This window comes from Gopherus evgoodei, chromosome 6 (assembly GCF_007399415.2).
Source record: "Gopherus evgoodei ecotype Sinaloan lineage chromosome 6, rGopEvg1_v1.p, whole genome shotgun sequence".
Lineage (NCBI taxonomy): Eukaryota > Metazoa > Chordata > Testudines > Testudinidae > Gopherus > Gopherus evgoodei.
Window position 1 is genome coordinate 65,352,444 of NC_044327.1, and position 13,409 is coordinate 65,365,852.

The 13,409-nt window shown below is 40.3% G+C and overlaps 1 protein-coding gene across 5 annotated transcripts in view; it reads right to left on the bottom strand.

Moving 5' to 3' along the window:
* Window positions 1–13,409, bottom strand: part of APC (APC regulator of WNT signaling pathway) — a 199,050-nt gene that overhangs the window by 112,307 nt on the left and 73,334 nt on the right. For all 5 annotated transcript variants that reach the window (XM_030567970.1, XM_030567969.1, XM_030567971.1 and 2 more), the window contains exon 4: window positions 12,718–12,919. In XM_030567970.1, the coding sequence (XP_030423830.1) occupies window positions 12,718–12,919 (202 nt within the window). The remainder of the gene's footprint in view (window positions 1–12,717; window positions 12,920–13,409) is intronic.

Sequence of the window (13,409 nt, forward strand, 5' to 3'; positions counted from 1 at the left end):
GCTCACAAAATTACACAATAATATGAAGAGAGACAGGACTACATATTTAGACAGACAGGTTTTACACTTGTACTAGTGAGGAAAAGACAGAAAAGGGTACTTATTCTAGTGTTGCATGAAGGAATGGAGGTGACAGTTGTGAACTGAGATCTACAAAGGTGCAATTAATTCTGTCTAAAAGAAATTTTTATTTGTAAAAACATTTTCTGCAAGTCGGGGTGAGCAGTAGATGTGGTATATCTTGACTTTAGTAAAGCTTTTGATATTGTCTCACATGACCCTCTCATAAACAAACTAGATAAATGCAACCTAGATGGGACTATTATAAGGTGGGCGCAAACCTGGTTGGAAAACCGTTCCCAGAGAGTAGTTATCAGTGGGTCACAGTCATACTGGAAGGGCATAATGAGTGGGAATCAGTTCTGGATCCAGTTCTGTTCAATATTTTCATCAATGATTTAGATAATGGCATACAGAGTACACTTATAGATTTTGCGAATGATACCAAGCTGGTAGGGATTGCAAGTGCTTTGGAGGACAGGACTGAAATTTAAAATGATCTGGACAAACAGGAGAAATGGTCTGAAGCAAATCAGATGAAATTCAATAAGGACAAAGTACTCTACTTAGGAAGGAACAATCAGTTGTACACATACAAAATGGGAAATGACTGCCTAGGAAGGAGTACTGCAGAAAGGGATCTGGGGGTCATAGTGGACCACAAGCTAAATAAGAGTGAACAGTGTAATGCTGTTGCAAAAAAAGCAAACATCCTTGTGGGATGTATTAGCAGGAGTGTTGTAAGCAAGACATGAGAAGTAATTCTTCCGCTCTACTCCACGTTCATTAGGCCTCATCTGGAGTATTGTGTCCAGTTCTGGGCACAACATTTCAGGAAGAATGTGGAGAAATCGGAGAGAGTCCAGAGAAGAGCAACAAAAATGACTAAAGGTCTAGAAAACATGACCTATGAGGGAAGACTGAAAAACACTGGGTTTGTTTAGTCTGGAAAAGAGAAGACAAAGGGGACATGATAACAATTTTCAAGTTTGTAAAAGGTTGTTACAAGGAGGAGGAAGAAAAATTGATTTTCTTAACCTCTAAGGATAGAACAAGAAGCAATGGGCTTAAATTGCAGCAAGGGGGATTTAGGTTGGACATTAGCAAAAATTTCCTTATTGTCAGGGTGGTTAAGCACTAGAATAAATTGCCTAGGGAGGTTGTAGAGTCTCCATGAGTAGGTTAGACAAACACCTGTTAAGAATAGTCTAGATAATACTTAATCCTGCCATGAGTGCAGGGGACTGTACTAGATGACTTCTCGAGATTCCTTCCAGTTCTATGACTTGATTATTTGAAATGTGAGGCTTTGGACATCACAAAATATTAATCTCTAGAAATGCTTCTATTGACATTAAAAAAACCTCTGAAATTAAATTCTTTTCAATATTTTATTGATGTCAATGTGAAAAAACAGAACTAGTATATCACAATAATATTGCAGTATTAATATACTACTTTAAAAACTGCATGGAGATTTAATTTAAAGGAAGTGGAAGAAAACAGTCATATGTAACATGAAATATGTGCCAGATACCTATTTAAATATAGGAGGTACAAAGATACTAGATTAAAAAAAATTCCTTTTAATCTATAATTCATCTGGCCATTTTGAGAAGTGCATTAAACTCACTTCCAAGCCATCACCTCTACCTCTTTCTTTATTAATAATGTAATGTTCACAAAAAGTGCCACATTAAACAGCCCTGGAGACTGGAATCTGCTTATTTACAGAACAGGTATATCATCAACCCACACAGCACTCTGCTAGCGTGCCTCAACACTTAGAGGGACCATCTCTAAGAACACGACAATGAGTTAGTATCCATGCTTATTCAATCCTAGGACTGTCTGCTGAAACTGCTAGCAGGGTGTCAATTAGTTTCATGTATGATTATAATTTGTATGATGTCAGAAACTGGACTGAGAACACTAGCCTACTTAATGTAGGCCACAGAGCAACCAGCAGACAGTAATAACTTCCAGTCATAAGCAATCTTAGCTGGATCGGAACCAATTTACTAGAGGTGAATGACTCTGTATCCCAATACAAATGTCGTAAGACATTGTCTCCTACTTTTTAAAGATCTGGTTTTTTACCCTCACTCGATACCTACTACAACTGCTGAACTGTCAGTACAGATGAGGATAGAGTGAAGAAGAATATGAGTTTTCAACAACAGCAGAGCTCTCAAACTCATCTTAAGCTCAAAGTCATTGTTGCAATTTATTTTTCACTCAGGTTCACAGTCTCTAGACTTACTGAGAACGGACGGTTTCTCCTAATTCTACTGTTGGCATCTGTTGCGATCACCATGTAATGGGGACCTTTGCAGAGGAAGTCCCCAAAAAGAATTGGTGGGGTTTTCTCACTAACTCAAGAAACTCTTCTTGTCTATCATGATCCTGTTCCCAAAGTCGTAGTACTCAAGACTCCATTGAGAAAGCAAGAATAATGTCAGAGGTTAAGAATGTCACCAGACACTTAATACCAGCTCTGTTATGGGTGACATGATTTCCAAAGGTTTCATAACCTCTGGACTGAAACAAGTAGCTACCCAGAATTTATCACATCCACGGTCTTGAGATCTGGTTCTTTACCGGGATCACAGTGACCTTACCCGTATTAAAGAGAGCCCCAAATGTACCAGTAGTTGAGATGGGTCCACAGTTCTCTTCTTTTTGTTGATGACAAAGTCCAGTGCCCTGAGGAAAGAGGACTTCAGGTCCAAAACCTGGAAAGCACCTTGTGTTGTTGCTGTCCTGATCAATCAAGTGTGGAGACAGATGGGTATCTTTCTATACCTGAAACTGCTATTTTGAAAATATTCTGAGGGTAGAGAGAACTACCTGAAAGCGCTTCCTACATTGAAAAGCAACAAACTATAGAGCCCTGCGTCAATACAAAATTTGTAACCATGTTCGATCAGCAAACATGGTCCACAGTTATCCACAGATTTGCAGCCCTCTAACAATCTATCATCTTAGAATATAGAGATAAGCATCTTTAACACTGGTAGATGCAAGGAAATCTCCTGGCTCAACTGCTGCACTTAGATCTCAAAGGGCCTCTATCTTTAATTTCTTATATATCATCTAGCCAAATTAGATCAAACTCTAGAGGAGTTGTCTTCAGGTAATTCGGAGCAATAAATAGGAAAGAATATATACTGAATTTCGAATCATATGGAATCAGAAATACCCTAGATTAGTTGTATGTTGCTGATGGCTGTAACTGTCACCCCTCCATTTCCTGGGATTCAAAGGGAACTAACAAAGTCAGCTCTTGGCTGGGTTTAATTCTATGTGGTACCCTGACGTGATGTAACAGATTCTTGTGTTTCACAGTTCTTGAAAAAGCAGTGAAGTCTATTCCCTAAAGAAACTAAATATATAGCTCTCTGCTATCTAAAAGATTCTTTGTTAGCCTTGACAGAGCCTGACATCCTGATTCAGCCCACTGGATCTGGCTGGAGAAGCCTCTGGATCTGAACCTGAATATGGACTTCAACAATGGACAAATCATGGGCTATTCCTCAAAGAGGAGTAAGGTTACTTGTTATCTGGAAGAAATGCCTCGTTCTGCATTCCAGCAAGACAGACGGTAACCCAGCTCCTGATGTCCCACCAGGGGGCCCTGTGGTAGCACAAGATGGGCCTAGATGAATAGAAATATACTGTGGCTGAGGAGTGGCTGCATGAGCTGGGCAAGGCAGATACCTTACTGACAGCTCCTCCAAAGCTGTAGGGTAAAGAAAGCAATGACTGACAGACCTTTGAGCATGTTTCTTCCCTTTATCATACCTCATTCACTTAGTCTTACAGAAGAGAGATAGGCTTCAATAAGCTGCAATCAGTGACAATCCTGATTTCCATTGCAGAGGGCTTTGGCAAGGGCTGTATTAGCTAATTATGGTCTTTGTATTACAGAGAAGTTAGCTCAGAACCCTTTACACGTCTCTCATGGATAAAATGTCTGTCTATGCTCTTAGAAAGCATTATCTTGGAAGAGCCCTGGCCACAGAGCACACAGGAGGCAGCTAGCAGCAGGAGAAGCAAACATTTACATTTCTTTTTCTTAAGAAAAAGCATTTTGAGGCTCCAAGCAAGTTCGGGGCCCCACTATGTTAGGTACTGTACGAACTGTAGAAACACAAAGAAAACATGGTCTCTGCCATAAGGGATTGCAAATTAATTCTTTCACATCTTTACTTATTTAAATAGACATAGATCAATAAACTTCTCTATAACAATGAAGAAATTTAATTTTGTAATTACTTATGCCTTTTGTCAATCCCTCTCAGATAATTTCAAGAACATTTCTATAAGATGTCATGTTTTGACTGCATAATCATTTAGGAAATCCAGAATGTTTAATTGTCTTCAATGACTGATCTGACTTCAGTAATAAACTTACAAAACTCAACTAAGCAACAACAACAACAAAAAGACACCACTGTCTTTTAGTTAAGAAATAATCTAATTTGGCTGACATCTCAAAAAATCAATTAGATTAGACCTCCATTAAAAAAGGAACTTCCGCTTTCTACCCTAATTATACAGCAGTACAATTTTTTTTCATTAGAGAGCAATGGAACATGTACACTCACTATGATTGCATAAAGAAACAATACTATTTTCCAAGAAACACCAGCTACATCATCCTAACGTGCAATATAACAAGTGGATCTTATGGTAAACTTCCAGTTTCAAATACTCTGTTAAACACATAATACAGATGTCAGACTTGTATTTTTACAAAAGTCTTTCATAGCTAAGTCTCTAGAAAAAAGATTTTCAAAATTGATATTAGGGAATTCTAAACAACCAAAATCCATTCATAGAACATAAAAATGAACATAAATGATTGCTGTGCTTCTATAAGATGCAGAATACTTAGCAGGAGGAGTGAGACATTTTGCTGGCAGTACAATCTGCTTTGTCAGGTGGAAGCAGAAAAGGACAGAATCATAGAACTGGAATAGACCTCGAGAGGTCACCTAGTCCAGTCCCCTGCACTTGTGGCAGGACTAAGTATTATCTAGACCGGGGTCAGCAACCTTTGAGAAGTGGTGTGCCAAGTCTTCATTAATTTAAGGTTTTGCGTGCCAGTAAAAGGTTGTGTGTGCCAGACCGGCAGCGTGGGCGGCAGACGGAACCCCAGACCAGCAGCAGGCTGAGCAGCTCATCCCACTGCCGGTCTGGGGTTCCGGCTGCCGATCCCTGCCAGCCAGGGTCCCAGCCGCCGGCCCAGCTCAGCCCACTCCCAGCCCGGGTTCTGTACATTAAGGCTGGCAGGGGGCTGAGCGGGGCTGCTGGCTGTAACTTCAGCTGGCAAGGGACCAGGACTGGCAGCAGGCTAAGCAGCTCATCCCGCTGCTGGTTTGGGGTTCCATAATCCAGGCTGGCAGCAAGCTGAGCAGGGCCGGCGGCTGGGACCCCGGCTGGCAGCAGTGTGCCACTAAAAATCAGCACGCGTGCCGCAGGTTGCTGATCTCTGATCTAGACCATTCCTGACAGGTGTTTGTCTAACCTGCTCTTTTTTTTGCAAGACAGTTACACTGTTGCCTCATATTTAGCTTGCGCTCAACTATGACCCCCAGATCCCTTTCCACAGTACTCCTTCCTAGGCAGTCATTTCCCATTTTGTATCTGTGCAAATGATTGTGCCTTCTTAAATGGAGTACTTTGTATTTTCCCTTATTGAATTACATCCTATTTACTTCAGATCACTTCTCCATTTTGTCCAGATCATTTTAAATTTCAATCCTGTCCTCCAAAGCACTTGCAACCCCTCCCAGCTTGGTAACATTCGCAACATTTATAAGTGTACTCTGTATGCTATTATCTAAATCATTGATGAAGATCTTGAACAGAACTGGAGCCAGAAGTGATCCCCCACTGCAGTACCCCATTCGTTATGCCCTTCCAGCATGACTGTGAACCACTGATAACTACTCTCTGGGAACGGTTTTCCAACCAGGTTTGCACCCACCTTATAGTAACTCCATCTTGGTTGCATTTCCCTAGTTTGTTTATGATGGTGGAAACACAGGAGAAAAAAATGGAGCAAGCATCAGGGTTCCATAGACAATGTAACAGATGCCCTGGGGAACTCCTCTAATTTAGTAATGACAAGGTGGGTGAGGTCAACCTGAATAAGAGCTCTGTCTAGCTCAAAAGCTAGTCTCTCTCACCAACAGAAGTTGGTCTAATATAAGATATTACTTTACCCAACCTCTCTCTCTAATATCCTGGGACCGACATGGCAACATCAACACTGCAGATAGCAATGGAAGATAGCTAATTTAGTAATGTCATTTTTGTTACTGAGCAGGGCTTTATATTTGGCTTAGTAGTCTGGCATCACTGCTCCAGTATAGGAGTTCTGGGTTTAAGAGAGGCCTTAGATCTCTCATTCCCCAGGCAGAAGAGACTAAGCAGCATTGCAGAGTTGCTGTACTTTGTTTTGATAGTGTGGTATCAATTCACTGCACAGCTGCATCTGATTAGCTGATCCATGGACTGAAATTTGTATCAGACACTTAGGAGGATACTTTACCCACCTATCCGGAAGCAAAGTTCCCTTTACCTTGAGAGTTTAAGATGGAAGAATTGTTACAGATCCAAGGAAAAATATCAAAAAACACAAATGAACATCCCATTTTTGTAACTGAAGATTTGTCATATCTCTACACACAACACGTTGGACCATACTTCTGTTCTCAGTTACATGTGGGCAAATTCAGTGGTGTTGCACCAGTGCAGATGAAAGCATATCTTGAACCATTACATCCATAAAGTTTTTCTCAATATAAAATGTTGGTAATTTATTCTGTTATATGCTAACCCCAATGGAATAGCATAAGTAATAGCCACATGGGCTTCTTTTCTGACAAGTTAGGATTTCCCAAGACATGTCCATTAGGGTTCTTTCTTGCAGCACCTGGATTCAACTGAAAGTTGGCCCAGAGCTAGTTTGGAGTAATATCCCTTTGTTAAAAGAAAGGACAGAAACAAAACATCAATTACACTGTTTATATTATATAACTGCATATATAATAAATATTCTCAGTTATATTCTTAGGCCATAAAATGAGAAAATGAACATTAAAACCAATCCAAAATCCTAAAAATAATTTCCTATAAAAATGACTGATTCTTCACCAAGTACAGTAACTTCTGCTCAATGCCAAAAGCAAACCATGTGCAGTTGTCTCTTCTATGTAGCTAATGCATAAAACATCTATGAACATGAAAAATCTTTGAAGCAAAGTAGCTTGGAAAAGCAACTTAATTTATTAGGCAGTGATGCTTAAGCTAGCAAAAGCTGGGATATACTATTAGTTTTGACGGAAAATACTGTCAAAGTTTCAGTCTAGTATGTAAGAAAACTGACATTAAGTTTGTGTAACCTCAGAAATACTGTAGTATAGCTAATACTTAGTCTGAACACAAACCTTATGCCTTTGGAACAACTGAAGTTGAATTAAAATCCCCTAGGACAAGCAAGCATTACTGGTAGCCATTAGAAATGCTTCGGAAAGAGGCTCAGGCAACGTAGTGAGCTAGTGTGGAAAAAGGCAACTAGTGGTCAGACACAGAAAAAGGATGAGAAAAGGTCAGAGAAAACACACACAGAGAATGGAAGACAAAACAGAGGAATAAGAATATTTTATTAGACAATTTACCAGCATCTCATCAGTCCCAGACAAGTTGTCCGGTCCAGTTCTCTGCTGACGTGTTACGGGAGTGATAAAGGCCAGGGTATTAAACTTGCTAAACTAGAAAAAACCAACAGGGCTCGACTCTCACTTAACAGTTGGACATGTGCTAGTGAAGGGATACTGTTTCACTCTTAACAAACCTCTGAAATGAGCTTCGGACAAAACAGAGAACATGTAATACAAAATGAATTCTAAGCATGTGAAAGCACACATTAAAACATATTTAACAGCTATAGCAGAGTAACTTAAGAGTTGATTTTTCATACATTTTATTTCTACTTAGTAAAAATGTGTGTATCTGGCAGGGAGCTGAGGGCTATGGTGGGCATATTGGGATGAATTTCATGGCTGTAACAGGTCACTGGAGTGGGAATGTTTTTCTCTTTTTGATTTGACAAAATTCTACTTGTTTTTCTTGTTTAAATTGTTTTAAACTTTTAATGTATGTCAAAGATTCATTGAACTTTCAGAAAGCTTTGGTTTTTTTTTAATTAAATAAAATACATATCTGATAAATATTTCTATATTTAAGAATAGAAAGTTAGTATGCAAACATGTCAAACAAATTTAAACACAAAACATAGGAAAATAAAGTTAGAATACTTTAGTACCTCACAGTAACTGTGGTTTTTCAAGATAGGTTCTCTCTATATAGTACATTGTTGTTGTGCATGTGCCCCAGGCATTTGAGTTTGGATTCTTCAGGCCAGCAGCATCCATTCAGGGCTGCAGCTGTACTCTGAGGGCTTGTCTTCACTACGGGAGACCAATGCTGCTGCAATCGATGCAGCAGGGATTGATTTGGCACATCTAGTGAAGACCTGCTAAATCGATGGCAGTGCGCTCTCTAGTTGACCCAGGCACTCCAGCTCTCTGAGAAGAGTAAAGGAAATCGACCGTAGAGCATCTCCCATCGACGCAGCATAGTGAAGATGCCACGGTAAGTCGACCTAAGCTACATCGACTCCAGATACGCTATTCATGTTGCTGGAGTAGCGTAACTTAGGTTGATTTACCCTGGTAGTGAAAACAAGCCCTAAGGGTCATCGTGCCTTCGACGCAAGGGAGTAATGGCAAGGCGATCCCCATCACCCCTTGGTCCCTTCACCAATGCAAAATCTAGGTGTTCAGACTCCAAAGGAGCAGAGAGAGAGAGGGTGGGGCATGGAACACATCTGGACAACACATCTTGAACTACAATTACTGTAAGGTGAATAACAGTTTTTTCTTCTTTGAGTGCTTTTTTTTTTATAATATTATATATTTATTTTCCTCTTTTGGTTATTCACAGGACATAGATACTAGGAATCTATTTGAACAATAATTGTAAGATGGCTCTGCCAAAATGAGCATTGGATCTTGATGTTTCTATTATGAAGTACGGTTGTGTAAGCTTATGCTTGTAATTCCAAGTTGCTGTCCCACATATTTCTACTATCGGAAAACTGTCCAAAGAAGCTGCAGAAAGCTGCTTAACCCCAGTGGGGTGAGTGGGCTGTAGTCTTTGAGGGTGGATCTCAGTTATCTATTTGATAACCTAATTTAATACAACCAGAAAACCAGTTCAATTTGTGTTGTGTTGATTCAACACAAGGTCAGAGTGTTATACTCTGACCTTGCATGCTCACCCATACCTGCATAAACAACAAATAACCTAGGGGATGTCCTAAATGGTTTAGTTCTATCTAGACAGAAGCGTGAACTTTATTTTTGCCTTTGTTGGAATGTGGCTTGGGAAAAATACGGGCATGTGTATTATTTGGTTGAAATGGAAATCAAAGATTAGCTTCGGCAAAAACGTTGGGGAAGGTTACAAGGTCCTCTTATCTCTATGAAACACCATATACCGAGGTCCCATCACTCTACCGCCCTTCTGGCCAATGTTATAGCCACTATGAAGGCTATTTTGATGGACAAGTGGAAGAGGAAACATAGCATGGGGCTCAAAGGATGGATCTATCAGCACTAGGTCAAAATCCCATGGAAAGAGAGGCTTCCTGGTTGGGGTAGATACCTGCATAAGGCCCTTCAAAATCTAGCTACTGTGGGACATTAGAACGTTCAATGGCCCTGAAAGGGAGCACGTCAAACTGAAATGGCTGCTAGGTGAACATTAAGGGAATGTACAGACCGCCTTGCATTCTTTAAGGATAGGAGATATTCCAGTATATCAGGTATGTGAGTTTAAGATAATTGATGTTGATGGAATTGACTGACTAAACCAACCTTCGAAATGTCCTTTCTACTGTGGATAAGAATATTCTGTACCTCCACACAGTAGCTTCTCTCTACTGACATTAGCCAGCCAGGCTTCATAGTATGAGGTGCATGGATGATCTGAAGGGAACATCTACCCCTTCCTTTGTGATATTACATCTGGCTGAAGAGGTAATTGGGCTGGAGGACTAACTGAGACATTCACCAGATCTAAGAACCAGAACTGCTTTGGCCAGACTGGTACCAGCATGATCATCTCGAATGAGTCCCCAGACGACTCTTGGGATTAGTGGAATCAGAGGATATGTACACATTAGATTTGGAGTCCAGGGGATTAGGATCTAATCACTTCTGACAGAGATCCCTGGTCCTTGCCACTTCTGGAGCAGAATTTGTAACATTTTTATTCTCCTTTGTCACAAATAGGTCTGTGCATCAACCCCGCTTTGTGAATATGATTGTCTCCTTCACTGACCATTAGTGGCCCTTGAAAACAGCCTGCTGGAGTAGTCGACTACAACATTCTGCAAACATGGTAAGTGAAGTGCTGTTGGGGTAATCTCATGCCAAATGCACCAATTCCAAATGCATACAGTCTCTTGACACCGAGGAGCAGATTTTGCTTCCTGCTGCTTACTGATATAAAACATCACTGTGGTGTTGTGTGTTGCAATCTGAATGACTAAGCCTCTGAGAATCAGTGGGAAAAAAATGGCCCTTGGCTCTAAAATGTTTGTGTGTAACCAGGCTTCCTGAGAATTCAAAGGCCTTAAGTCTGAAGATTGTCTAGGTGGGCTCCCCATCCTAGACTGGAGAAATCTATGTTTAGCATCTTCGATGGCTATGGTGAAAGATACTTGCAGAGGGTTCTTCCACCACTTTAATGGTGACAGAACTTTTGGAGGAAACTGCACCTTCATCTCCAGATGTTTGTCAGGCTGATATACTGATTTCAATGACCTTTGCATGCACTGGAGGGGAAATCTGGCATGGTATGTTACATAAGCGCAGGAGGCCATGGACACCAGATATCTGAGACAAGTTCTCACCAGTGTCTGATGGTGACATTGTAGGCAATTATCTAGATCTTCTATGGCTTGAAATCTTTTCCTGGGGCAGATAGGCCCTTATTGAAGGAGATGCCAGAACTGTCCCAATAAATTCTATCCTCTGTGTTGGAATTAATATTGATTTCTTTATGTTGACTCTGAGGCCCAGTGAGGCAAAAAGTTGTATGGTATATGTTACATGGAGCCTGTTACCTGTTATAGAGACTTTCCCCGAATGAGCCAGTCATCTAGCTATGGGTAAACCTGGAACCTTTATTTCCTCAAGTAGGTTGCCACTACCGCAATGTATTTGGTAGATATCCTGGCTGCTGTTGATACATCAAATGGCAGGACTCTATACTTATAGTATTATTTGCTCACCTGAAACCTTTGGTATTTTCTGTGGGCAGGATGGATTACTATATGAAAGTAAGCATCCTGGAGCTTGAGAGCTGCATACCAGTTCTGTGGATCTAGAGGCCAGTGTAACCATCCTGAACTTGAATCTGAAGATGGAAGTGTGTTCAGCTGTCTCAATTCCAGAACAGAGTACCAGCCCCCTTTTTTCTTGGGTATTAGAAAGTAATTGCAGTAAAATCCTTTTCCCCTTATACTCTTGAGGACTGGAATTGGACAGAGTATCCACCTCTATGTTTCTAGACAATCCCAGCTATCTGGAGTCATGGTGTTCCAAACCCTACAAAAATAAAAACAAATGGCTCCCAAACAGCAGGGCCACCCAGAGGATTCAGAGGGCCTGTGGTCTTTGGGCTTGTGTAGCTCATGCTTGGAGCTGTTTCATTACTGTGTAGACTTCCGGGCTTCTGCAGGGTTACAGTGCTTGGGTTCCAGCACAAGACCGGAAGTCTACACAGCAACGAAACAGAGTTGGAGACACAGTCTGAGCCCAAGAGCCCAACCCAGCCACGGGTTGTTCTTTGCCATGTAGCGATACCCTCAGAGACAATGGAAGACTTTTTGAAGAGATCTGCTAAAGGATTTCAGTTCCAGACACTCCACTCCATAGTCCTGTTCATTAAAAACAGTTTCAGGTAAACTTCTCATCTTTTGTGGTCTGTTCGAGAAAAACTTGCAAATGGCACATCTCTCTGGAATGTGCCCTTAATTGCTGAAGCATAATATCCATCATTATGGATGTCCATCATTAAGGGGCATTACTGCCTCACAAGAAGGACACATCTTAAATCCTGGAGACCTCTGTTCTATCATAAAGGCTGGACAGTATCAGATGAAGTCCTTCAGAGAAAAAAGTTTTTTTCTGCCTTTTTTTTTTTTTTTAAATCAAAAGGGAACACTTAATTATCAAACACATGCTAACACTAACTCACAGACACTGCTGGCCCAAAAAATCCAAAGTCAAGTGCTTGCGGTGCAACAGTGGAACATATACGGACAAACACTTGAAGTAATAGTATATGTTTTAATTGCACTTTATTCTGTATTTAATGGAACGAGGAATCTACAACAGATTTAAGCGTTCATCTAATTCAGAGTATGCTGTTGCCAAAAATAAATACAAGTGATGGCTGAATAATATTAGTATGGGGGGATATTCTTCATTTTATTTTAATGATTTCACCAAGTTTATATTTTTAAAATTAAAAGAAGTTGATGCACAATTAACACCAATTAAAAAAAGTTACCTTTCTTTCTCTAGTTCTTCTAAATAACCTGTGCTCTCTCTGCTTCCATTCATAAACCCTCTTCTTGGAAATGATCCCATGGGAACAGGGCTGCACTCTCCTGAACGGCTTGACACGGACCCTTCCCTGCTTCCATATGAACGCAAGGACATCTTTGGCCTTAGTTTCACTCCAGGAAAGTTACCGCTATCCAAGTTCAGTTCTGAATGAAAAATAAGGATCAAAGCTTTGCAGAGCAGAAGCTTAATAGCAGCAAACCTAAAAGACTGTATATACCTTAATTTTATTTTTTGTGTGTGTCATGTAAACAAACTTTTTTTTGTCTTTGGGTTGGTGGGAGCAAACAGGTTTTTCTACAGATCCCCAAGGAAAATATTGTGTAAATCAACCAACCTTGACAGTACAGTTGGAGGATCATGTTATTAAACAAAAAGGTAATAAACTACTATTTGGCAATAAAAATCAAGTGTAGTTCTATGGACGTTCAATAAAATGTAGCTTGTGTATCAATAGTATTTTGCATGGAGACTAAGGATAAACATTCCAAAAGCACCTAAGTGATTTTTAATCTTTAGTCCCATTTTCAAAAGTGATTTAGGCACTTAGAATTCTTAAGTTTCATTGAAAGTCAGTGGGACTTGGCATCCTTTGAAAATATTGCACCTCAGCAACTACAATTGGCAAGCAAGTAA